At 44.5% G+C, this 25,680-nt stretch overlaps 1 protein-coding gene across 1 annotated transcript in view; it reads left to right on the top strand.

Moving 5' to 3' along the window:
- LOC141133386 (surfeit locus protein 4-like) overlaps positions 1 to 14,748 on the top strand; it is a 39,660-nt gene extending 24,912 nt beyond the window's left edge. The window contains exons 4-6 of the mRNA XM_073622745.1: positions 5,143 to 5,186; positions 8,048 to 8,234; positions 13,682 to 14,748. Of these exons, the coding sequence (XP_073478846.1) occupies positions 5,143 to 5,186; positions 8,048 to 8,234; positions 13,682 to 13,948 (498 nt within the window). The 3' untranslated portion in view covers positions 13,949 to 14,748. The remainder of the gene's footprint in view (positions 1 to 5,142; positions 5,187 to 8,047; positions 8,235 to 13,681) is intronic.
- Positions 14,749 to 25,680: the final 10,932 nt, after the last annotated feature.

A 25,680-nucleotide genomic window follows, 5' to 3' on the forward strand; every position in this document is an offset into this window, starting at 1 on the left:
CCTGACGGGGGGGGGGGGGGGGGGGGGGTGTCTGTGCTGATTGTTTTTCAGCACAGCCCCCCCTCGGATCCTACCCAGGACCACCAGGGAAGCCGCCCATGACCACCAGGGAAGCCAGCCACACTGGACCACCAGGTATGCCCCTTAGACCCCCAGGGAAAAACTAATCAGTGAAAAGGCAGCTGCCAATCAATGCCCACTCCAATGCCTACCACTGCCAGTGCCTCCAGGGATGCCTATCAGTGCCGTGTATCAGTGCCCATCAGTGCCACCCATAAGAACCCATCTTTGCAGCCTATCAGTGCCACCCATGAGTGCCCACCAGTGCCGCCTATCAATGCCCATCAGTGTTGCATATGAGTGCCGCATATCAGTGCCCATCGTCAGTGCCCGCTCATTGGTGCCACCTCATCGCTGCCGCCTTATCAGTGCCCATCAGTGAAAGAGAAAACTTACTTATTTACAAAATTTTTAAACAAAAGCAAAACTTTTATTTTTTTTAATTTTCAGTCTTTTTTTTATTTGTTTCGCAAAAAATAAAAATCCCAGAGGTGATCAAATACCACCAAAAGAAAGCTCTATTTGTGGGAACAAAATGATAAAAATTTAGTTTGGGTACAGTGTAGCATGACCGCGCTATTGTCATTCAAAGTGCCACAGCGCTGAAAGCTGAAAATTGGTCTGGGCAGGAAGGTGTATAAGTGCCCGGTATTGAAGTGGTTAAAATAGAGAGGGGTACAGTTTAAATAAAACCAAAATTGCCAAACAATGTCCTGAAACGCTGTACCCAAATATAATGTCCCGTCCCCCCCCCCCACACACACAATTAGTGCTTTCTTTTGGTAATTTGATCACCTCCTACGGTTTTTATGCGTTAGAAATAAATAAACCCGACAAGTTTTAAAAAAACAAAAAACAAAACTTTTTTTACTTTCTGCTTTAAAACCTATCCAATAAAAAAATAGAATTTCTTCATCAATTTTAGGCCAATATGTAATATATATATATATATATATATATATATATATATATATATATATATATATATATATATATATATATATATATATATATATATATATATATATATACACACCAAGTGACACTAATACAGTGATCAATGATCAGTGCTAAAAATATGCACTGTCACTGTACCATTGACACTTGCTGGGAAGGGGTTACCAGGGGCGATCAAAGGGTTAACTGTGTGCCTAGCCAGTGCTTGTGTACTATGTGGGAGGCGCTTTTACTAGCGGAAGGCATGGATCCATGATCTTTCCCTACTGACAGAATGGCAACCTGTCTTGTTTACGTAGGCAGATTGGCGTTTTTGGCTCTCTGCCTAAAGATCAATGGGTGTGGGTGGGCGGACATTGAATACGCGGTACTCAGAGATCAGCTAGGGTAGCGGGTCCCTGGCGGCACACCCCAGACCTGGTAGTGCAGGATGATTAACTAGGTAAGTTATACAGTCAGCAAGCGGGTTAAGATAGAATATATAGTTTTCCTAAACGTTATTGCCTCATGATTTATTCCTATACAGAAAAATACCCATTGATCTGCCAGAAATGCTTCTAATGTCGTGTACACACGAGCGGACTTTCCGGCAGAAAAAGTCAGATGGAATCATCCCGTCGGACATTCTGATCGTGTGTGGGCTTCATCTGACTTTTTCTGTCAAATTCTAACAGACCTAGAAATAGAACAAGTTCTAAATTTTTCCGACGGAATCAACTCCTATCGAGAAAACCGTTCGTCTGTATGCTATTCCAATGGACCAAAAACGACTCAAGGGCAGCTATTGGCTATTGAACTTCCTTTTTCTAGTCCCATCGTAAGTGTTGTACGTCACCAGGTTCTAAACAAACGGACTTCGGTGTGATCGTGAACTGTGTTGTGTGTGTTCTGAGTGCCCCCCCTCCCCCCAACATTTTATCACTAGGTGATTTTGCCAGTATTTATTATTTTTCCCCTGCCCGTCATGTGCAGCCTCACCAGTGCCCGTCATGTGCAGCCTCACCAGTGCCCGTCATGTGCAGCCTCACCAGTGCCCGTCATGTGCAGCCTCACCAGTGCCCGTCATGTGCAGCCTCACCAGTGCCCGTCATGTGCAGCCTCACCAGTGCCCGTCATGTGCAGCCTCACCAGTGCCCGTCATGTGCAGCCTCACCAGTGCCCGTCATGTGCAGCCTCACCAGTGCCCGTCATGGGCAGCCTCACCAGTGCCCGTCATGGGCAGCCTCACCAGTGCCCGTCATGGGCAGCTTTACCAGTGCCCGTCATGTGCAGCCTCACCAGTGCCCATCAGCCTCACCAGTGCCCATCAGCCCCATCAGTGTCCATCATATGCAGCTCCACCAGTGCCCATCATATGCAGCCTTCCTGTGCCCGCATCAGCGAGGATCTCCGTGTGTCACGGAGCTGGATTTGAATTGCCAGGGCCTCAGTAACAATTTTCCACCTCCTGTAATCACATCACGCTGATTCAATGTCCCACCATTGGATCAGTGTGCCGTCTATCACAGGAGGCGGGACATTGTTACTGCGGCCCGGCAGTTCAAATCCAGCTCCGTGACACACAGAGGGCGAGAGGAGGAGGGAGTGGAGGACTGGGCGGCCCCTGGGGCAGACCACGCCCCCTTTCGGTATTGCCTGTTTTTTTTTTCATTCGGCCAAATGAAAAAACAATTTTCAGCTGATAATTTTCGGCGTGATGGGTGAATCTGCTTGGGTTTGATTTCGGTTCACATGCAAAAATCTACAGATAGTGAACTTTAGTGCAGACCCCGTAATATTCTTGAAAATCAATTCTCTCCATTTTCAAGGTTAATAGAAAAAAATTGTCAAACAAAGAGCATGAGATTTAAAAAAAATAAAAAAAAATACTATTTAGCAAAGAGCGGTTCTTTTAAATAAGACTTTAAGAGCGATGTTAAAATGCTTGGGGCATGCCTTACGACACAGTGCAGTGTGGTGCAATTTGAGCCCATTCATTATGAATAGACTTTTTAAATCGCATGTCTACCATGCCTACTTTTGGAAATGCACTGCAACAGGATTGCATGGTACTTCTCTACCATGCGCAATAATGCAGGCAAACGCTGCGCTTGCAACCTCCGTTTGGTGCGTCGTTAACTAAAATACTTCCGACGCTATAGTCAAAAGATGGATACAACACGGGTCTCCAGTTTTTGGAGGATGTCCATGGATGTCCTCCCATCTGCATGCCTCCCACATGCCCCCTGGGGCACGCATTGGGCACGCTTAGTTACCACTGTGTTTGTTAGACACAGCTGATCAAAGAACAGGGTAAAGGTCAATCATAGCAGCCTTTACCATGCGATCCGATGCAGGCAAACGTACTGCACTTGCAACCTGCATTTGGGGTGTCGTTAACTTAACCCCTTCCCGCACTATAGCCAAAAGACAGGTACAGTGTGGGCCTCCAGTTCTGGGAGGACATCCGTGGACATCCTCCCACTTGCGTGCCTCCCGCATGCGCCCCAGTGCACGCATTGGGTGCGCTCAGTTACTACTGTGTCTAAAGGTCAATCATAGCCGCCCTTTATCGTGTGATCAGCTGTGTTCAATCGCAGCTGGTCATATATAAACTGACTTGCCGGTTATCAGCTCTCCGTTCCTCACACAAAGACAGCATGTGAGGAAAAGGAGACTTAATCTGACAGGGTACAAGTGAGTACATTGTTTACACTCATAATCGGGGCACTGTGCAGGCTTGTCGGTGCCCGTCAGTGCAGGCTTGTCGGTGCCCATCAGTGCAGGCTTGTCAGTGCCCATCGGTGCAGGCTCGTCGGTGCCCATCGGTGCAGGCTCGTCGGTGCCCGTCAGTGCAGGCTCGTCGGTGCCCGTCAGTGCAGGCTCGTCAGTGCCCGTCAGTGCAGGCTCGTCGGTGCCCATCAGTGCAGGCTCGTCGGTGCCCATCAGTGCAGGCTCGTCGGTGCCCATCAGTGCAGCCTCATCGGTGAAGAAGAAAAAGGAGAGATGATCTGATGGGGTACAGTGAGTCTAATGTTTACACTGATAATCGGGGCACTGTGCAGCTTATCAGTGCTTCTTCATCAGTACTTATTAGTGCCCATCGGTGAAGAAGAAAAAATTACACATTTGCTAAATTTTATAAAACAAACTTAAGAAGTTTTTTTTTCGTTTTATTTAGCAAAAAATAAAAACCCCAGTGCTGAATAAATAATACCAAAAGTAAGCTCTGTGTCTGGAAAGAAAATGATAAAAAATTTATTTGGGTACAGTGTTGCATAACCGCACAATTGTCATTCAAAGTGCAATAGCACTGAAAGCTGAAAATTGGCCTGGGCAGGAAGGGGGTGAAAGTTCCCAGTATTGAAGTTAACATTGACACCCGCGGCAGATCACAACTGCAGTGCGTTTTTTTTTTTGTTTGTTTTTTTTTTTTTTTTTAACGTGGTGCAGGAAACGCGCACGGAACGCGGGTTTCCCGCACTGCCTTCTGGTGTGGACAGGACCTTTTTAAAATGTCGCCTATGGAGATTTTTAGGTACCATAGTTTGGTGCTGTGCCATAAGCGTATGCAATTTTAAAGTGTAACATGTAGGGTATCTATAATCGGTGTAACATATTTTGTTTTACAAATAAATTGGGCATTATATTGTGTTTTGTGTTCACTTAAACTCATTAAAATGTATTTTTTGCATTTGAAAACCACTGTGCAAATATCGTGCAACAACAACCATTTTATTCTCCAGGGCCTCTGCTTAAAAATATAAAACATTTGGGGGTTCTAAGTAATTTTCTAGCAAAAAAAATACTGATATTTTTTTTTAATTTTTTTTTTTATATGTATGCAACAAGTTCGATTGGCCCAGGCTCGAAATTGTTAAAGTGTCTGCACCCAAAATTGACATGCCAATTTTTGGTAAACACCTGTGGGCATCTACCTTCAGATTTCATGCCAGAGAGCAGTGACCCTTTAAAGTTCTTTTATTAAGCGCTGCTTGTATCTAAATAAGATATTGAAGTTATCATTTTATGGCCATTGCAAGATTTTCTGCAAATGAAATAAAAGCAAGCCTCGAGGCTGTGTAATTTGTTTATCATGCAATTTTACATTCATTGCTGAAATGAAATTTTGTTTGCTGCTTTCAGACAATCGTGTACAATATCCTGTGGGATCTGAAGTTTCTCATGAGGTTAGTTTTTTTTTTTTTTTTTTTTTTTATTTACGGTCATTTGTTTAATCGCTCTGATTGTTTTCCATCTTTCTTACTGCTTCTGTCTTTCACTAACTGCTTTGTTGGGGTTCAGAAGGGAACATGCCTGTCCTGTTCATTAAAGCCAATCAAATTCCATCTGTCATTTTAATTGGGGGAGGTTACAAAATGATACGATCGTTGGACTTATTACTGTTCTGGTACAGTTTATCAGTGTTTGACTTAGGGTTACTAAACCCACAATAGTAAAATCAGTGTGTATATGCGGTAATGCATGCTTGTTATATTTACTGTGGAACCTAAGGGGTTAATCCTCCACATTGTGTAAAAAGGTTGTTTGAGCCTGTCTTCTCTGATCCTCCCCTCCTTCCACTGTCCCCAAATTTCCTGATAAAGAGTCTATGGAGTCGCTCTGCACATGCTCAGCTTGGTGTGTATTGCTAGAGAGTTTTCTTTTTCCTGGGAGAGTGCATGTGATCAGCACAGGGCCAATCAGCACTGTCCAGACAGAGAGGGTCAGGGCTCCTACAGCCTCATAGGACAGTCAGAGGAGAATGAAAACTCCTCCTACAAGCTTTAACCAGACACTGATAGAAGTCACATGACTGCTATATACCACTGATGAGAAAAGGTATTTAGCAGTTTATATTTACTAAAATTATTGCATTTTCATGTTCTGTGTACTGTGGGAGACCAGATATAGTGAATGCCGGGTCCTGGGTTTAGTAACACTATCTGGTCTCCCACAGTACACAGAACATGGAAATGCAGTAATTTTAGTAAATATAAACTGCTAAATACCCTTTCTCATCAGTGGTATATAGCAGTCTTGTGACTTCTATCAGTGTCTTGTTAAAGCTTGTAGGAGGAGTTTTCATTCTCCCCTGACTGTCCTATGAGGCTGCAGGACCCCTGACCCTCTGTCTGGATGGACAGTGCTGATTGGCCCTGTGCTAATGACATGCACTCTCCCAAGAAAAAGAAAACTCTCTAGCATAACACACCAAACTGAGCATGTGCAGAGTGACTCCACAGGCTATCGGAAAATTATTTGGGGACAGTGGAAGGAGGGGAGGATCAGAGAAGATAGCCTTTCACACATTGTAGAGGATTAACCCCTTAGGTTCTACGGTCAGTATAACAAACATGCTTTACTACATATACACACTGATTTTACTGTTGTGGGTTTAGTAACACTTTAGGAAATGACCAACTACAGAGAATAAACTGCACTATATTACATTTGTATTTCTGGGGTTTAGACGCACTTCAAGATGGAATATTCCCATTTTTGCAAAACAAACATGACCGATGCCGCATGAGTCACATGTTACATCAGATCTTCATTTTTTTTTTTTAATCTCTCCATTCTTTGATTTCTGAGGCAAGGAGTTCAAAGTTTTTGCCTTGAACAATCTTTTAGCTGATAACTGTTTCTCCAGACAGTCTTGCAGACCTTTTCAAACATGATTGACAATCCTGAAATCAGATCTGAAAGTGGTTGTGAAGGCTGAAGGTTTTTCAAAAAACCTTCTGTGCTGCTCCCCCATGATGCCCCCAATAATCACCTGAGCCCCCTCTCGATCCAGCGATGTGCACAAGAGCCTCAGCTATCCTGGGAGTCCCTCTCCTCATTGGCTGAGACAGCTGCGGGAACCATTGGCTCGTGCTGCTGTCATTCACAGCCAGTGAGCCAATGAGGGGGGGCCGAGCCTTGGCTCTGTGTCTTATGGACGCATACAGCAGGGCTCGGGAGTGAGCACACACGAGTGACCCCATAGCAAGCGGCTTACCATTGGGGGGCACAGGTCAAGGAGGAGGAGCCAGGAGCGTCGGCAGGGGACCCAAGAAGGAGGATCTGGGATGCAAAACCACTGCATAGAACAGGTATGTATGACATGTGGTGTGTGTTTTTTTTTTTTTTTTTTTTTTTTTTTTTTTCTTTCTTTTTAAGCAGAACCTTTTAATACCACTTGAAGATTTGACTTAGATGTGACTAATCCATTCCAACACAAAGGGCCCAGTTCATTAAAGTATGTGAGGGAGGAACATTATTGGCATCCAATCAGATTTTTCCTTTTCTGTTTCCAGTATGAAAATGTAAATGGAAGACTTTTCAATTGGTCACTATAGAGGAAAAAGACTGCCTGGAAGTTTGCTCAGTGTGGTGTGATATAAATACCTTGTTTCATGTTGGCTTTTCCAACTTTCAGCTCCTCAATCCACCTCCTCATTTTAGCTGGCTCACCAAAATGGTTGTAAAGGCTGAAGGTTTTCATTTTTACCTTCATACATTTTGTGTATGAAGGTAAAATCCTTCTAAATGCAGCTCCCCACCAGGCCCACCCTTATACTTACCTGAGCCCAGTCTCGATCCAGTGATGTGCACGAGAGCAGAGGCTCCCTCGCTTCTCCTTGGCTCAGAGACGGCAGCGGGGGACATTGTGTCTTATCGACACACAGAGGCGGCTCGGAAGCGAGCCTGCACCAGTGCCCCCCCCCCCCCATAGTAAGCAGCTTGCTATGGTGGGTACTCCGCCAAAGGGGAGGGCCCAGGAGCGCTGGCAGGTACCCGAGAAGAGGGAGGATCGGGGCTGCTCTGTGCACAAGCTGTGATCTTCTTCGCTTTTCATTAGTCATCAACTAATTTTAGGAGCTGCGCTGGCACATACATATTTGTTATTTAATTAGGTGGCGCCGCCCCTTTTTTTTTTTTTTTTTTTTTTTTTTTTTTCTCTTGTGGGAAGTATGACATGTCTGTTAATAAAAAATAATAAAAAAAAAAAGCTTTAAAATCACTTTAACACGGTTTTTTTTTTTTTCTTCTTCTTCTTTTCTAGAAACATGGCATTGGGTGGCGGTCTCCTTCTGTTACTGGCTGAGTCCCGTTCTGAGGGAAAGTCCATGTTTGCCGGGGTACCCAGCGCAGGGGAGAGGTCGCCGCGTCAGTACATGCAGCTAGGAGGTCGTGTGCTGCTCATCCTAATGTTCATGACCTTGCTCCGATACAATGCCAGCGCATTTGAAGTAAGTAATAGTGAAAAAGGGACACCGATAAAGGATTTACATGATCACAGAGCTTATCTAAGGGCTTCTCAATGTGTTATGTGTGTCATTCTGTAGTTGAAAGAGGTGCAGGGCTGAGGTTAGTATTTTGGCTACGTGGCTTCCACTGAGGAAGGTGTGTGTGGGGGGGGGATGTAATGTATTAACCACTTCACTTCAGCCCCGGAAGAATTGGCTGCTCAATGACGAGGCCATTTTTTGCGATTCAGCACTGCAACGCTTTAACTGACAATTGTGCGACTCTGTACCCAGACAAAATTGACGTCCTTTATTTCCCACAAATAGAGCTTTCTTTTGGTGGTACTTGATCATATCTGCGGTTTTTATTTTTTGCGCTATAAACAAAACAAATAAATTTTATATAAAAGCGCATTTTTTCCTCAGTTTAGGCCGATATGTATTCTTCTTCATGTTTTTGGTAATAAAGATTGCAAAAAGCGTATATTGATTATTGGTTTGTGCAAAAGTTATAGCGTCTACAAAATAGGGGATAGATTTATGGCATTTTTATTATTATTTTTTTTACTATTAATGGCGGCGATCTGCGATTTTTTTTTTTTTTTTTTTTTTTTTTTTTTATTGAGACTGCGACATTATGGCGGACACTTTTGACACATTTTTGGGTCAATTGACAATTATACAGCGATCAGTGCTATAAAAATACATTGATTTACTGTATAAATGTCACTGGCAGGGAAGGGGTTAACACTAAGGGGCAATCAAGGGGTTAACTGTGTTCCCTAGGTGTGTGTTCTAACTGGGGGATGGGAGTGACTAGGAGCTGAGAGATCGTGGTTCCCAGCTTGTAGGAACTCGCAATCTCTCTGCCCTCTCCTCGCAGAACTGGAATGTGTGCGTTTACACACACACACACACACACACGTCCCTGTTCTGCCTCTCGTGCCCACGATCGCTCAAGGCCGGCGGTCATCAGCATCGGCACCCCCCCGCTGCTATCCCGCTTAAAGGGACCGTTGTATAGCTACAACGGTTCGTGGGATTGTGCCAACCTGCCACAGTATAATGACGGCGGCTGGTTGGCAAGTGGTTAAATTATAACTTAAAATGTTTTGGTTATAGCTATACCTTTTTTATCGTTATTGTTACAGGACACAGGAATCCATTTATAAACTGGGTTATGTGCAGCTACCTTCAGGTGCCTGGACACTGGCAAATACCTTTTGCTGGGTCCACCCCCTCGTACACCCATATAACTCCACCCATTCAGTTAGGCTCAGTTTTTTTATTTTTTTGCTAGTGTCCCTTAGATGATGGACTCTTAGATGATGGAAAAGAGTTTCTATTCATATTTTCACCAGACATTTCTTACATCTTTTGACTGACATTTCTAGGTTAGTAATGCTTATGGCCTTCGTAGCTTGCTAAGAGTTTTCCAGATCGGTAAGCCTCATGTACATCGTGGGAACCGTACTCGGCCTGTGTCTGCTTCAAGCTCTGGATTCTGCATATGTGCTTACCTTGGTACATTGTGCAAATGAGTTGGCCACAGGGTGCTATAAAAGGTCCAGGGCCATGGTCCGTTCTTTTAGTAACCAGACTCTGAAGACCCCTTAAGGGGGACGCCCATTATGTCAGAAGAATCCTTGGCCCTGAGTAGGACCAGTGATGCAGCAAGGTAAGAGGTTTTCCCTGTAATCTTACATACACACCAGTTCTCCTAGCTTTCTTGTCTTAATGGCTGTAAAATACATTACATCCTCAATTTACAAAGATTCTGCAGTGCCATACACACAAGGCAAAGCTGCAAATTTGGCAGTGGAGGACTGCAGGCCCTCCAGAGTGTCAACACACAGTGACATGTCTTCCAGAGGCTCTGAGGAAACTCCTAATTTCCGCTCAAGTCGATAAATTTCCCCATTCCGGAGCAGCGTCTTCCAACCACATCTCTCCAGCCCCCTTACTCAAGCTCCCATACAGGCATGCGACATGTGGCCTGTCTAACCTAGGCAGAATTTATTGCCACCATGTCTGATCTATTCCAGAGGCTATCGTGTTTGGAGACTCTTTAAATATTCCTTTGCCCTGCTCTACAGAAAGCAGTTGCCACCTCATCAGTCACTCCATACTAAGGTAAACTGGGCTGGAGAAATTAATAGTGAGCCTTCTGCTGCCGTAGATAATCCTGAACTTTCTACAAGATTACAACTCTGTGTAGACATTGGGAGAATGTTATCCATCAAATCCATAGAATGGTCTTTAGTTTCTCTGCATATGCATGTAACCTTGTGGCTTAAAGCTGAGGTTTTAGCTCACGCTCTTCAGCTTTAGTTAAATTACTTTCATGTAATGAATTATGTCCTACATTGTACAGACAGCTGGATCCTGGAGAAATCTTCACTGCACAGATGCCTGCCCTCTTCCTGGCTTAGCACTTCCAGCGCTATCTACCACCAACATCTGATTATCCTGCCTTACCCCCTCCTATAGCCTTGATCTTACTACATGGGGACAGATTTATCAATCTTATTGGGAAAGGTTAAAGCGGATCTTCACCCAAAATGGAAGCTCTGCTTGTTTCACAGGTCCCTGAAGACTACAGAGCCATTCACAAGGAGCAGCGTGGTTCGCTCATGCGCAGCAGGAAACTGGATGTGAAGCAGCAAGGCTTCACTTCCTGTTTCCCTTACTTGAGATTCCGGCTCCTGCATCCGAAGCCAATTGAAGAATATGCTCGGGTGAAGACATCGCGGGATGCCTGGACAGATAAGTGTCCTTATATTAAAAGTCAGCAGCTACAGGATTTTCTAGCTGCTGGCTTTTCATTTTTGCGGTGGAGCCCGGAGCTCCTCCATATCGCCATGTGCCCTAGGCCTCCTTAGGTGGTTGACTTCCTCCCCACCTGTGTTCGTTGAAGGCTTTGGCACTTGCCAATCTTGCTTGCAGCCTTTCTGAGGGATACTTGGATTTCCCACTTGCAGATAAGCATACCCCGACCTTTTCAGTGGGATGCCCCCCCATGAAAGCTGAGGAATTTTTTTATGAGGTTGTTGTCGTCATTTCCTAAGAATTCAATTGCCTATCATGTCTTGGCGGCCTGCACAACCCCATTTTGCTTCCCTTAGGGCAGTGTTTCTCAACTCCAGTCCTCAAGGAGCCTCAATGGGTCATGTTTTCAGGCCCTCCATTATTTTGCACAGGTGATTTGATCAGTTTCACTGCCTTAGTAATTACCACAGCCATTTCATCTGAGGGAAATCCTGAAAACATGACCTGTTGGGGGGCCTTGAGGACTGGAGTTGAGAAACACTGCCTTAGGGGATTGGGTTCAGCCATCTTATCTGTGGCCACTTTACATACCCTCTCCAGGCCTACCCATATTTTCTTGTCATTGCTCTAAGGAGGGTTATTCTGAGAAATTCCTTTCTCTGCTTCCACCCAGCTGGGTGCTTATTTTGCCTCTTATGGGGCTTCTGCCCTCAGGGATTGGATCTTTCCTTCCCTGCATAACCCATTTTTCTGTTTGTGATTGGGTTCTTGGGCCTATGCAGCACCTAGCATTGCCTTCTCTCTTATGCAGTCACCATCTGTATTCAGTTCAGGTTCAGCCTCCACTGTCGTTTGCTTCAGCTGTGAGGTGCTTCTACTGTTGATTTTGTAGCGTTAGTTGGTCCTTTTTTTGTTTTTTCCTGTAGGCCTGTTGCTGCTTTGCCATTTGTTTCCCACCCCTTGGTTATTGCTTGGGGACCTCCCACAGCCCATGAGTCGATTTCTATGTCCTGTACTGTACTCCATGATACGGAATGTACTGGTGTGCCAAAATTACACTCCTCTTTGAGTGCAGTACAGAACGCAGGTCCCTCCCCTCTTTTCTCTGTAACCTCTCAGCTGCTTGCTAACAAAACTGTAGCAGGTGGCATTATATGAGTATACTATGAGGAAGACCCAGCAAAGACTTTTGCTAATGTCCAATCACTTGAAGATAACGGCATACAACCCATGGTATATGAATTGATTCCTGTGTCCTATACTGTACACCATGATATGGTATTTACAATTATATCAAAATTCCACTTGTTTTAGTTATGGATACAGTGGTGCATCTGTTGAAGAATATGCAAACCCAACATTTCATTTTCCTGATATCTGCCTGCTGTGCCATGTACTTGTAAGAAAACATATCTGCTTCTCTTTGTATTGCTTCCTTTGTGTTAAATCCCTGGTGTTCCTGCCTGGCTCTCTGCTTTCCTAATAAAAACTGACCACACTAAGCAGGAGAGAGCATAGCTTGATCAGTTCCCTAGCTGTGCTGAGACTCTGCCTGCTCTCCTCCAATGATCAGACTTGCTCTGACACGCAATACCCCCCCCGCTCGGCCTCCCACTGGGAAGATCAGTTTACTGCTGTTTCTCCTTTCTCCTCCCCCCAGCTCGTATGCAGCTGACAATAGAGGGAATTTGATTACGTATAGAAAAAAAAGGGAGAAAAGGGTGCTTGCAATATTTTTTAAATCTATGCATAAATGTTTTGCCTTTCATCACTATTGTAAACTGAATGGGTTAATGTACAAGGCGAGGGTTTACATATACTTATACTTTAGACCCCTTTCACATTGAGGCGCTTTACAGGCGCCACAGCGCTAAAAATAGTGCCTGTAAAGAGCCGCTCCTGTCACTCCAGTGTGAAAGCCCGAGTGCTTTCACACTGGAGCAGTGCGCTTGCAGGATGTTAAAAAAAAAAAAAAAAAAAAAAAAAAAAAAAAACTCCTGCAAGCAGCATCTTTGGAGCGAAATCAATGGGGCAGCGTGGCTATACCGCCGGCATAGCGCTGCTGCAGCAGCAGCGCTATACCGCCGGCATAGCGCTGCTGCAGCAGCAGCGCTTTGTGGTGGTTTTAACCCTTTCTCGGCCACTAGCGGGGGGGGTAAAATCGCCCTGCTAGCGGCCTATATAGCGCAGCGAAATTGACTGTAAAGCACTGCTAAAAATAGCGGCGATTTACCGCCGACGCACCCTCCTCCCCAGTGTGAAAGGGGCCGTACATTTTATTACTTTTAGGGGGGTCCTTCTCGAAATATGAAAGACTTAAGGCACTATTTTACAATAGGATGTGCACAATTGGTTTATTTGTAAAGTAACAGTTCTTAGACATTTGTATACTAAAATCAAATGTAATAATAAATCAAACTATATATAATGCTACCGGCACCTGACATTGCTGACAGTGATCACATGATCAGGCGTCACTGATTGGTTCCCAACCTGGGCTGGACCCGGAACGGTCAGTGCCAGCCTTATTTGCCAGCTTGAAGCCATGTACAATGTCGCTGGTAGCTGTCAAATGGATGCATTGGAGGAACTAATCCAAAGTATGGGGAATTGTGCACTGGGGTGATAATCTACAGATTGTAGGTTTTTCTAATCTCCTTGTTTTTATTTGTTCCTTCCAGATCTTCCAAAATTTCTTCGGCCTGACCCTTATCATCTTGGTTGCGATTGGCTATAAGACGAAGCTGGCAGCCTTGACTCTGGTCCTTTGGCTCATGATCATCAACGTCCTCCAGAATGCTTTCTGGACGGTGCCATCTTACCGCCCACTCCACGACTTCCTGAAGTACGACTTCTTCCAGACCCTCTCCGTAACAGGTGGGCTGCTGCTGGTCGTGGCGCTGGGGCCTGGCGGAGTGTCCATGGATGAGCACAAGAAGAAGTGGTGACCTGCCCTGGCCAGGCAGGGCCACGCCTTACCTAACAGCCCATTACGCTACAGTCAGTCGCTTTTTTCCGGTCTGCGCAATGCGCACCTGACTGGAATGTTCCATTTTGTGTGTGTGTGTGGGGGGGAGCTTTCCTGAAGTAGCTCTGACCGTGGAATGTTCCATTCAAATGGATTTTACATTACTGTTAGGATGGCGCCATAGAGGGAAGGTAGCACCAACCCAGCTTGTCTTTCAGCAATGTACAGTTAGACCTGTGATGGACACAGATGTGTGCATAGTGACATTGAGATGGATGCCTTGCCCCTCCTCCTGTATCCTGCCATTCCATTAATACTTTTGTAGTGGAGCATTATTCTCTTCCACTACTGGAATGGCACCCCCTACCTCCACTTATAAACACTACCTGCATGAATAGTCACAACCAGCCATTTCACGCCAACTTGTTTCAAGTTCCTCAGTGTCCCTGGAAAATTATGCTTCAACGTGGTCGCCAGGAGTATGAGTCGGGCTTAGTGTGAAGTGCTGGAGCCATTAAGAGAAGAAACATTTTTAAGGTTTAATGGATATTTGTAAAAACTTTTTTAAATAAATTTACTATTTTCAGATCAACAAAATCAACAATGCAGTCTCTTGTCGTAATGTGTGGCCACATCTATTACTGTATGACCCTGAAACCCAATCTGGTACCCTATACATCTTAAGTTGACAACTACTGCTGTATGGACTTCTGTCTATGAAAAGGACTTGGGTGCACCTAAAAAAAAATAAATAAAATAAATATGTAAAGAGCCTCTAAATCAAGTGCCTTTTGGCTGGAGAGATAATTTACTATCGGCTTTAGAAAGCAAAGATGAATTTGGTTGTGATGGGCGACAAGAACCTTCCCTTTTCAGACACTTTTGTGACTTCACAGCTTTTTTGCCAGCGTTCAGAGTCTCCTTCCATTTTAAACAGTGGCTTTATTTGCTTTTATTATAGTCACAGCTTTAGATGAGGCATGTAGCAGATATCTGCATGGGTCTAGGAGCTGTGGACACACTTCTATCAGTGCAGAAATGACTCCAATCATTCAGAATGGAACTGGAGATAAATTTCTAGTGTTTTTACATTTGCAACATTTTGAATACTGAGGCTGGGCAGAAACCAACCTAATCACACCTGTACCCCACTCAGTCTTTAAACAATTGGCAACATACCTTATTTCAGGAACATTGAGGCCAATCCCATAAGTGTGTCCTCCTTCTCCCCCATATCCAGCAGTGAGCATTCTTCAATGACACATGGGACCGCACTAAAGCCTAGTTCACACGGGCCGAATGTCGGGCGGCATGGGCCAGTTCAATGGAAACTGCCCACATTTGGCCTGTGTGTACGGCAGCTGGACCGGCTTCTGTTGAAGGGGTATGACCAAAAACGGTCTGCTGATCAGCTCTCAACCAGCACTTTAATGTGATGTGTGAGCACCTTCTTTGAAAAAAAAAAAAAAAGTGGTTACGCTGTGTGATGACATTAGTCCTGGGGGTGTGTCCATGACAGCCTGGACTTACAGAAAGTGATTGGGTGTCATGGAATTACCCCGGTCCACCCCATGGACATTGTTGTACATAACAAAGAAAGAGAGACAGAAGAATAGTTAAAAATGTAATGGCTTTATTGTAGCTGCTGCAACTCTATTAGGATACAACACTTTTTAGTAACCATAGCAAATTACTATTAATGAAAGCAAAAACAGAGATAAATAGACTTTGCCATTAGGGTTCGGATCCTAACCATAACCAGCAAGAAAACAAAGTTGCACATAACCAGTAAGTCGGTCTAGATAAAAAACCCTAACAACCAAAACAGATCACTATTGACAAACGTCTGTCCATACACACTGACATTCCCCCTAAAGGGGATGTAAAGGCTCATGATTTTTATTTTTTTTAACCACTTGCTTACTGGGCACCTAAACCCCCCCCCCCTCCTGCCCAGACCAATTTTCAGCTTTTAGCGCTGTCACTATTTGAATGACAATTGCGCAGTCATACAACACTGTACCCAAATGAATTTGAATTAATTTTTTCCCCACAAATAGAGCTTTCTTTTGGTGGTATTTGATCACCTCCTGGGGTTTTTCATTTTTTGTTAAAAAAAATTTAAAAAGACCGAATTAAAAAAAAAAAAAATACAAAACCGTTTTATATTTTTTTAATAATTTTTGAAAACAGGTAATTTTTCTGCTTCATTGATGTACACTGATAAGGTGGCACTGATGAGGTGGCACTGATGAGGTGGCACTGATCGGCGGCACTGATTGGCACCACTGGTGGGCATTGATAGGTGGCACTCGTGGGCATTGATAGGTGGCACTGATGGCAATTGAGGACACATATGAGGCGGCTTCACCTCTCCCTGCTCGGGACCAATGTCCCTTCAACAGAAGCCGGTGATCGGCTTTTGTTTCTCCTCGCGCTGTTGGTGTGAGAAGAAAAAAAAAAAAAAGACGACGATTACCCATCTTCTGTTTACATCACGTGATTGGCTGACAGCTGATCACATGGTAAGGGGTCGATCACCCGTCCCATTGACTTGGGCGATCACAGCGTGCGCCCTGCAGGGGGGCGCAGCCAGCTTGCAAAGGGGAAGACTTCTATTGACGCCCCCCCCGGCAAAGCAGATCCACGGGTCTGAAGGAGTTAAATAACAACCATACTTGCCTCCTTTGCACAACAGTATTACACAGAGGAGCCCAGAACCTCCTTATCTGGGGTCCCCCGCCCGCGCTCTAGGCTCCTCCTCTTCTCGGTGCATTCCCATAAAAAGCTGCTTCCTGCATGGGGGGCGGGAGAAAATGTTTGCCATGGGTCCAATCAATATAAAAACATGACCCTGTCGAAATAAATGGTACTGCATCACCATATTGCATTTTACTACTAAAAAAAAAAGAAATGAAGGTGCTCACCACACAAGGAAGATAAAAAAAAACAGACAAATTGATATAAAATAACCAGAGCATAAAAATTGCTCCGAAGAGTTGCTGTGTAACAGCTTGCTGGAAACAAATCTGATATATATATATATATATATATATATATATATATATATATATAATAAATACAAATAAAGAAACAAACAAAATACAAGCTACATATACAAATGAGCTTGTAAAAGGATTAGGCTTCATCTACTCTTGAATTCAGGATCTTTGGCCACAAAATCCTCAAAACTCAACTCCATAAAAGCCTGTAAGGTTGATTTACTTAAGGCAGGCACATAGACTATGCACTCTGCAAGTGCAGCTGCTCCAGAGCTTAGTAAATAAGCAGAAGCTCTGCTTCCATCATCCAATCAAAAAAAGCAGTTTCTTTTTTTCCTTGCACGTGATTGGGTACTCTTTGCAAAGTGAAGCTTTACCTCATTTACTAAGCTCTGGAGCAACTGCTCTTCCAGAGTGCAACTGCACAGTCTATTTGCCTTTAGTAAATCAACCCCTGGGGCACATAGACTGTGCAGTTGCTCCAGAGCTTGGTAAATGAATGATGGGAGTCGGTAGAGCTTCTCCTCAATCATGTGCAAGCAAAAATGCATTTTTTTTTTTTTTGTTTGTTTTTTTCCTTGCATGTGATTGGGTGTTCTTTGCAAAGTGGAGCTTTACCTCACTTTGCTAAGCTCTGGAGCAACTGCTCTTGCAGAGTGCAATTGCACTTTGCAAATAGAATCGTCTATTTGCCTTTGATAAATCAACCTCATAGGCTTTTAGCAGACTTTAGGAGCTGTTGTGGTTAGGACAGCTTCGACCTCCCTCTTCTGAATGCGGAAGAATCGTGTGTAGGATAGAAATGACAATTTTTCCGCATTTTGGTGTTTTGCCACTGTAAATGTAGGCAATCTGGAGGCTGTGAGCAGTTTCTAATTAGTGGTAAGCTGATTATGAGCTGAGCTAGGATGCATACTCTGTTAGACTGGGAACCCCAAAGTTGGGAACAGAAAAGAGAGGGGTGCCAAGCTGACCATAGCGTAGTGAGTTTGAGGAGATCATAAAAAAAGGTAAAAGTTGCACTCCCAAACAAAAATTGATTAAAAGCATGTTTCTTAAATCAAAATGGAAGACCAGAGAGCAGCTCCCACCATATCTGCTATACCAGCGCTGCTGCAGCCAGGCACTATAGATGGGGGAAGAGTCGCCGCTGTGGGACACAGAAGACACTACCAGATGATGTGCTCACATTGCCAGGACCTGGCAGTGTGATTGAGCACAACTTTTACCTTTTTTTTTTTTTTTGATCTCTTCAATAAACTCACTTACTACACTATGGCCAGTTTGGCGCCCCTCTCTTTTCTTTTTCTGTTGCATTTTACTACAACATGTTGGAGTAAATGGAGAATCTGCTGTTTGGTGACAGTAATTATTTTCTGTATATAGATCAGTAGTTCTCAACCTTGCTAGGGCCGTGTCGGTGGGTAGGAACTGTGCTATGACCAAATTGTGTATGGATCTCTGAAGGATCACATAAATAATGAGAAAAAGCACAAACATACTGTGTATAAAAGATATTAAATCAATAAAATAATAAAGTCCAAAAGTGAAATAAAAAAAAAAGTCCCATAAAATGCAATGAAGTGGGCAAATCCTTCCAATAGCATCTCATGAGAAAAAAAAAAAATCCACCACCAGATAAATTGAATGCTTATCAGCAACAAGCTGGGAAACAGCTTATATATAATCGGGGCACACGATCGTAGTGGCGTCCTACTAGGATCAACAGGATGGAGAGAGGATGGCCAGAATAACCAGGCAGCCAAGCACATCAGGGTAGCTCCATCCGAAAAATCAGTATACAGGCAGCAGGGAGGACCCAAAAAGAATAAAAGCATGGCTCTCCATAGCGCAAATCAGTATGTATAAACAGTTTATTAAATAAAGTATTGCACTTGCGTAGATAGCAGAATGTAAAAGCATGGATTAAAATGGCAGCAGCTGGCCGGCCGGCCGGCCAGCGAACACCCGTCCGAGACACACAGCGATGACGTCAGCGCGTCAACCTTCCAACGTATGTTTCGTCTTAGAAGGACGTCGTCAAGGGAACGACGTCTTGACGTCTTTCTAAGACGAAACGTACGTTGGAAGGTTGACACGCTGACGTCATCGCTGTGTGTCTCGGACGGGTGTTCGCTGGCCGGCCGGCCGGCCAGATGCTGCTATTTTAATCCATGCTTTTACATTCTGCTATCTACGTAAGTGCAATACTTTATTTAATAAACTGTTTATACATACTGATTTGCGCTATGGAGAGCCATGCTTTTATTCTTTTTGGGTCCTCCCTGCTGCCTGTATACTGATCTTTCAGATGGAGCTACCCCGATGTGCTTGGCTGGCTGGTTATTCTGGCCATCCTCTCTCCATACTGTTGATCCTAGTAGGATGCCACTACGATCGTGTGCCTGATTATATATAAGCGGTTTCCCAGCTTGTTGTTGGTAAGCATTCAATTTATCTGGTGGTGGATTTTTTCTCACGAGGTGCTATTGGAAGGATTTGCCCACTTCATTGCATTTTATGGGACTTTTTTTTTTATTTCACTTTCGGACTTTATTATTTTATTGATTTAATATCTTTTATACACAGTATGTGTGTTTTTTCTTATATTATTTATGTGATCCTTCAGAGATCCATACACAATTTGGTCATAGCGCGGTTCCTACCCACCCAGTATTCTATTTGATTGTGCATATCCCACAATTTAGAACTGCTGCTAATTTATGTATTTTTCTTTTTTGTGTTGGCGCGGTAATATTTTTCTGTTTATGGTTTGCTAGGGCCGTTGACCCCTTTATAAAATTTCCCAAGTTGTGGGGACCCGACAGTAAAATTAATTTTGTAGCGTGGGTTGTCAGCACCCAAGGCAAGACAAGTAATTTGTGCCCCTAATGGACCTTTAGCGCTCCGAGTCCCTTCCAATCGTACAGTATTGAAACCCCTTATGGTACATTTTAGGATGTACCACTCTCGCTCTCTTTGTTCTCCTTTCTTTATCTATCCTAATTTCTTGTTTCCCCCCCCCTCCCTCTCTCTAGCTGTCTTTCTTGTTCTTTGTCTCCTTTTTTCTCTCTCCCTTCCATGTATTTTTATTTCTGCTCTTACTCCTTGGTGGGGAGTGGGGGGAATGGGATGAGTAGCAGTGCTGGCAGAGAGTTGGGATCAGTGGCAATGCTGGAGGGAGTCTTGATCAGTCAACTTAGGTGCTCTTGATCAAGGTCATCTGCTGATCTGAGAACTGTAGTGGGGACTTTTAATGGCAACTATAATCCCAGGTAGTGTTACCCACTGTGTCTCGTAACAGTGACACCTATGCCGAAATCAGGAGATGGGGTCTCCTCCAGCCCCTCCCACTTCACATTCCTCACCAGTCAGCTGACCTCTATTCTCTGCCCCCCAGCCATGCCGTGAACTGAATAGGCAGCTGCGAAGAGGCTGGGTGGGTGGCCGCGGGCTCCAGGAACAACCAAGCTCCAGGAACAGCCTTGCTGTGCGGCCACAGGCTCCAGGAACAGCCCAGCTGGCCGGCCGCGGGTTCCAGGAACAGTCCTGCTGGGCGGCCGCAAAAAGGCTGGGAGAGCGGTGCGGGCTTCAGGAACAGCCCAGGATTCAGTGACCCCTGGCAAATCATCATTCGACCCCCAGGTTGAGCACCACTGATATAGATGATCCAGTCAGAGGTTAGTGGAAAATTTGTGCTCTGCTCAGAGATGAGCCATCAATGTTAAATCTGCCAAGCAACCTTCTGACCTGCATGAATAGAACACAGAAGCAGCAATGTGTTCTATGCAAACCATTTATAAACAGTTTAGTGTATTAGCAACATTTGATATTTGACCATAAAGTAAGGGGGAGTTCAGCAGTGCCAATGGGTCACTGGTGAGGCCCTTTCATTCAATTTAGAAGTGATGTGGTGCTGCAAGATGCAAATTTCTGCAAAGGACAATGCCAGAGAAGAGGTTTTAAAACAGAGAAGCTAATGACAAACAGAATGTAATGGCTGAACATGAACAAAATGGTTGCTACACACAGCTATTCGTGAGCGCAGTATGCACGACCATTACACCTGGCACCCAGGGAAATCTGAGATTGTACACTGAACTGCATATCCATGGCTCAGTGTACATCTCAAATTGAGACAGTTGTCTCAACTTAAAGCGGAGTTCCACCCAAAAGTGGAACTTCCGCTCATCTGATTCCTCCCCCCCTCTGGTGCCACAATTGGCACCTTTCAGGGGGAAGGGGGGTGCAGATACCGGTCTACTACAAGTATTTACACCCACTTCCAGGAATAGAGTCACGCCCCTTCTCGCCAACCCCCCCCCCCCCCCCCCCCCCGCTGTCTCCTGGGAAACACACAGGTCCCAGGAGATAGTGGGGACCACATAGGATGCGCAGTAGGGAACCGCGAAGTGAAGCCGCAACGCTTCACTTCCTGATTCCCTCATAGAGAATGGCGGCAGCAGCAGCCGAGAACTAACGGATTGATCGGCTTCAGCTGCCGACATCGCTGGACTCCAGGACAGGTAAGTGTCCATTTATTAAATGTCAGCAGCTGCAGTAGTTGTAGCTGCTGGCTTTTAATTTTTTTTTTTTTTTTTTGGGTGGACTCCCTCTTTAAGCACAGCTAATTAGCTTTTAAATGTTCATTTCCTAAGCTGTGTTGAAAAAAAAAAAAAAAAAAAAAAAGAAAAAATAAAAGTTGTTGGTTGCAAAAATAAGATAAGACTTATTTCAGGCCCTTTTTTTTTAGTGGAACTATACTCCCCTCCACTCCAGAGATGCTACGTCCTGGAACTCTCTTACCAGCTGCTGACATCTTACGTTGGTCTTCTTCCAGGTTCATGATCTGCGGCCATATTGATTGTCCAGGCCAAGAGGACATCACTCCCACACATGCAGGGGGGGGGGGGGGGGGGTTCACCTCATCTCACCAGATGCCAAGATTGTACACTCAGCGGCTTGTCTCTTCTGTTTTAAACAGGACCTTCACCCTAGGAAGAAAAAGTAAAATCAACAGCTAGAAATCCTGTACAAATACTGTAGCTGCTGACTTTTAATAGAAAGACACTTACCTGTCCAGGAATCCAGCGCTGCCCTCACCCAATTCCTCAGCGGTCTTCAGGTCTAAGAGAACCTGGCTGTGACTCCTTGTGGCTTCCCAGCCAGCTTTAACACGATGCATGTGTGAGCTGCGCTTTGTGAATGGGCCTGCAGCCTTCTGGGACCTCTGATGTGTCCCAGAAGGCTGCGGGCAAAGGTGAGGGGGGCCTGAACTTCCACTTGGATCACCTAGGTACCCGTTCCTCAAAAAAAAAAATTATATTGTGCCATATGTGGTAGAGGAGGAGGACACAAAGCGGAACTTCCCCTTTAGGGTGAAGTTCCGCTTTAAAAATCCTGCTTGTTTGACAATTTTTTTCCCCCCAGCATGTCTCTTTCTGTGAAAAAAAATGCAGATTTCTCTTTGAAAGGAAAATTTCCATGTTAATGCATTACAGCCAGGCATCTAGTATTTTCAGAGGTCAGCAATGGCAGCTATCATATCCCCTCCATAAAGAGAACTTTGGATAATTACAGTTACCTTGCATCTGCCTAACGGGATGATGGTGCTTCCAACAAGGATGTGCCCAGGGAAAGAGGGGCAAATCTAATTTCCTGATGAACTTCTACTCCCAGCAGTAGAGGCTGTTCTAATGTGACAATCAACAGATTAAAGTAGAACTAAAACCATTCCCCCCCCCCCTCATTTTTGGATAGAATAAGGGAGGGTTATAACCCCTGTCAGATTTTTTTGCCATCTGTTTCCCATAGGGGAGATTTCCCTTCACTTCTTGTCCCATAGCCAAACAGGAAGTGAAGAAAAATCCATCAAAAGTGGGGGAATGTCTGGTTGTCACCACTGGAAGATTTCCCCTCTATTACTATTCTGGGGACAACCCAAAATTTGGGATTTTATTTCACTTTCGCTCTCAGTGATAATGGTAAACAGGACAAATAGAGAGGGTGAATCTCCCTAACAGGGGCACAGGCAGCAATAAAAACCTGACAGGGGTTGTAATTCCTTTCCACTCCATCCTAAACTAAAATAGGGTTTGCCTTTAGTTCTGGTTTAACCACTTGATCCCCTCCCTTCAGAGACTGGGCTGCAGGGCAGTACTCCTACATGATAACGACCCCAAACACACCTCCAAGATGACCACTGCCTTGCTAAAGAAGCTGAGGGTAAAGGTGGACTGGCCAAGCATGTCTCCAGACCTAAACCCTATTGAGCATCTGTGGGGCATCCTCAAATGGAAGGTGGAGGAGCGCAAGGTCTCTAACATCCACCAGCTCCGTGATGTCGTTATGGAGGAGTGGAAGAGGAACTCCATGCCTAAGAGGGTTAAGACAGTGCTGGAAAATAATGGTGGCCACACAAAATATTGACAGTTTGGGCCCAATTTGGACATTTTTACTTAGGGGTGTACTCACTTTTGTTGCCAGCGGTTTAGACATTAATGGCTGTGTGTTGAGTTATTTTGAGGGGACAGCAAATTTACACTGTTATACAAGCTGTACACTCACTACTTTACATGTTGTCACATGAAAAGATAGAATAAAATATTTACAAAAAAATGTGATGGGTGTACTCACTTTTGTGAGAATATATATATATATATATATATATATATATATATATATACACACACACACACACACACACACACACATACATATATATATATACATACACACACACACATACACATATATACACACTGCTAGAGGGTGGACCTGAACTGGTTAAAGTGCCACTAAAGGCCAAACTTTTTAATATTTTTGGATAGAGTGGAGAGGGATTAGAACATCTGTCAATTTTTATTGCTGTCTGTGTCCCCCATTAGGGAGAGTCACCCTCTCTATTTGCATTGCTCCCAGCTGTCCCTGATTTGAAGCAATGTCCCTCTGTCCCTCTTTCCTTCTCATTTGTCTGATTTTGGTCTGATCTGTATAGATGTATATAAAAAGCACTTTTTATATCTTTCAAAAATTGTTTTCCGGTGCTAAACCTTTCATCCAGTTTCCAAATTGCTGCATATGTAAAATTCCAGAAGCCAGTATAAAGGAATAGTAGTGGTAAAAATAAAAAAAAACCCTTGTGGGTAAACGAAGGGCCAGTCTACTGTTATTCAGACTTTTTTTTGGGGGGGGGGGGGCTTCACACTGTGGCCATCGGGATTAGAAAACATCCTGGTGTCGCCGGGGAGGAATGGGGCCCCCAGTGCTGGTGTCGCCGGGGAGGAATGGGGCCCCCAGTGCTGGTGTCGCCGGGGAGGAATGGGGCCCCCAGTGCTGGTGTCGCCGGGGAGGAATGGGGCCCCCAGTGCTGGTGTCGCCGGGGAGGAATGGGGCCCCCAGTGCTGGTGTCGCCCCAGTGGCCAAATAAAAGCAAGCAAAAGGCTGCATAAAAGCAAGAAATGTACAGGGTGTAGAAGGACTGGAGATTTATTATTTTAAAGTGGTGATCTCTGTCTAGAATATTGGGCAGCACAGAGAACGTCCTCTACTAACTTGGACAATATTTACTTGGCAACTCAATGTAAATACATAAAAAAAAAAAATAGAAATTAAACAGAAAAATGCTGCAATAAAAAAAAAAAAAAAAAAAAAACACAAAAAAACTGAGTACCAGTAACAGAGTACTCTGTTCACAATATTGCATTGTAATTCTGATTGGGCCCCAATGCATGTTAACACAGTGGATGGGTGTGAACCCAGCCTAATGCCCTATACACACGGTCGGACTTTCCGATGGAATATGTGCGATCGGAGCTTGTTGTCGGAAATTCCGTCCGTGTGTAGACAAATCCGACGGACAAAGTACCACGCATGCTCAGAATAAATTAAGAGACGAAAGCTATTGGCTACTGCCCCGTTTATAGTCCCGACGTACGTGTTTTACGTCACCGCGTTCAGAACGATCGGATTTTCTGACAACTTTGTGTGACCGTGTGTATGCAAGACAAGTTTGAGCCAACATCCGTCGGAAAAAATCCATGGATTTTGTTGTCGGAATGTCCGATCAATGTCCGACCGTGTGTACGGGGCATTAGGCTCCATTCACACTTGTATGACTCCAAAGTTGCAACTTGGATAGGACTTTGGCTTTGACCAGTGATCATGAACAAAGGCTGCACACAAGTTGCATTGTATAACATTCAGGTACAACTTTTCATGCAACTTCTGAGGGGTTAACATTGAAGTCTATGGCCTTCAAGTTGCATTAAAGTCGGACCAAAGTAGTGAATGAACTGTTTTGAAGTCGTTGCAACTTAAAGTGACAATAAAGGTTTGGGTTTTTTTTTTTTTTAAATAACAAACATATCATACTTACCTCCACTGTGCAGCTCGTTTTTGCACAGAGTGGCCCCGAACCTGCTCTTCTGGGGTCCCTTGGCGGGTCTTGCGGCTCCTCCCCGCATTAGATAACCCCCTGGGAGAAGCCCTCTCCCTTGCGGGCGCACTCCCGAGTCCAGTATTCGGTGTCCATAGACACCGAATGCAGGACTCGCCTCCCCGGCGCCAGCATCATTGGATTTGATTGACAGCAGTGGGAGCCAATGGCTGCGCTGCTATCAATCTATCCAATCAAGAGCCGAGAACCCCGGGCAGAAAGAGAGCACGTCCCCGTGGGACAAGTTCGAGGGTTCAGGTAAGTAAAACGGGG

This window comes from Aquarana catesbeiana, linkage group LG03, assembly GCF_042186555.1.
Source record: "Aquarana catesbeiana isolate 2022-GZ linkage group LG03, ASM4218655v1, whole genome shotgun sequence".
Lineage (NCBI taxonomy): Eukaryota > Metazoa > Chordata > Amphibia > Anura > Ranidae > Aquarana > Aquarana catesbeiana.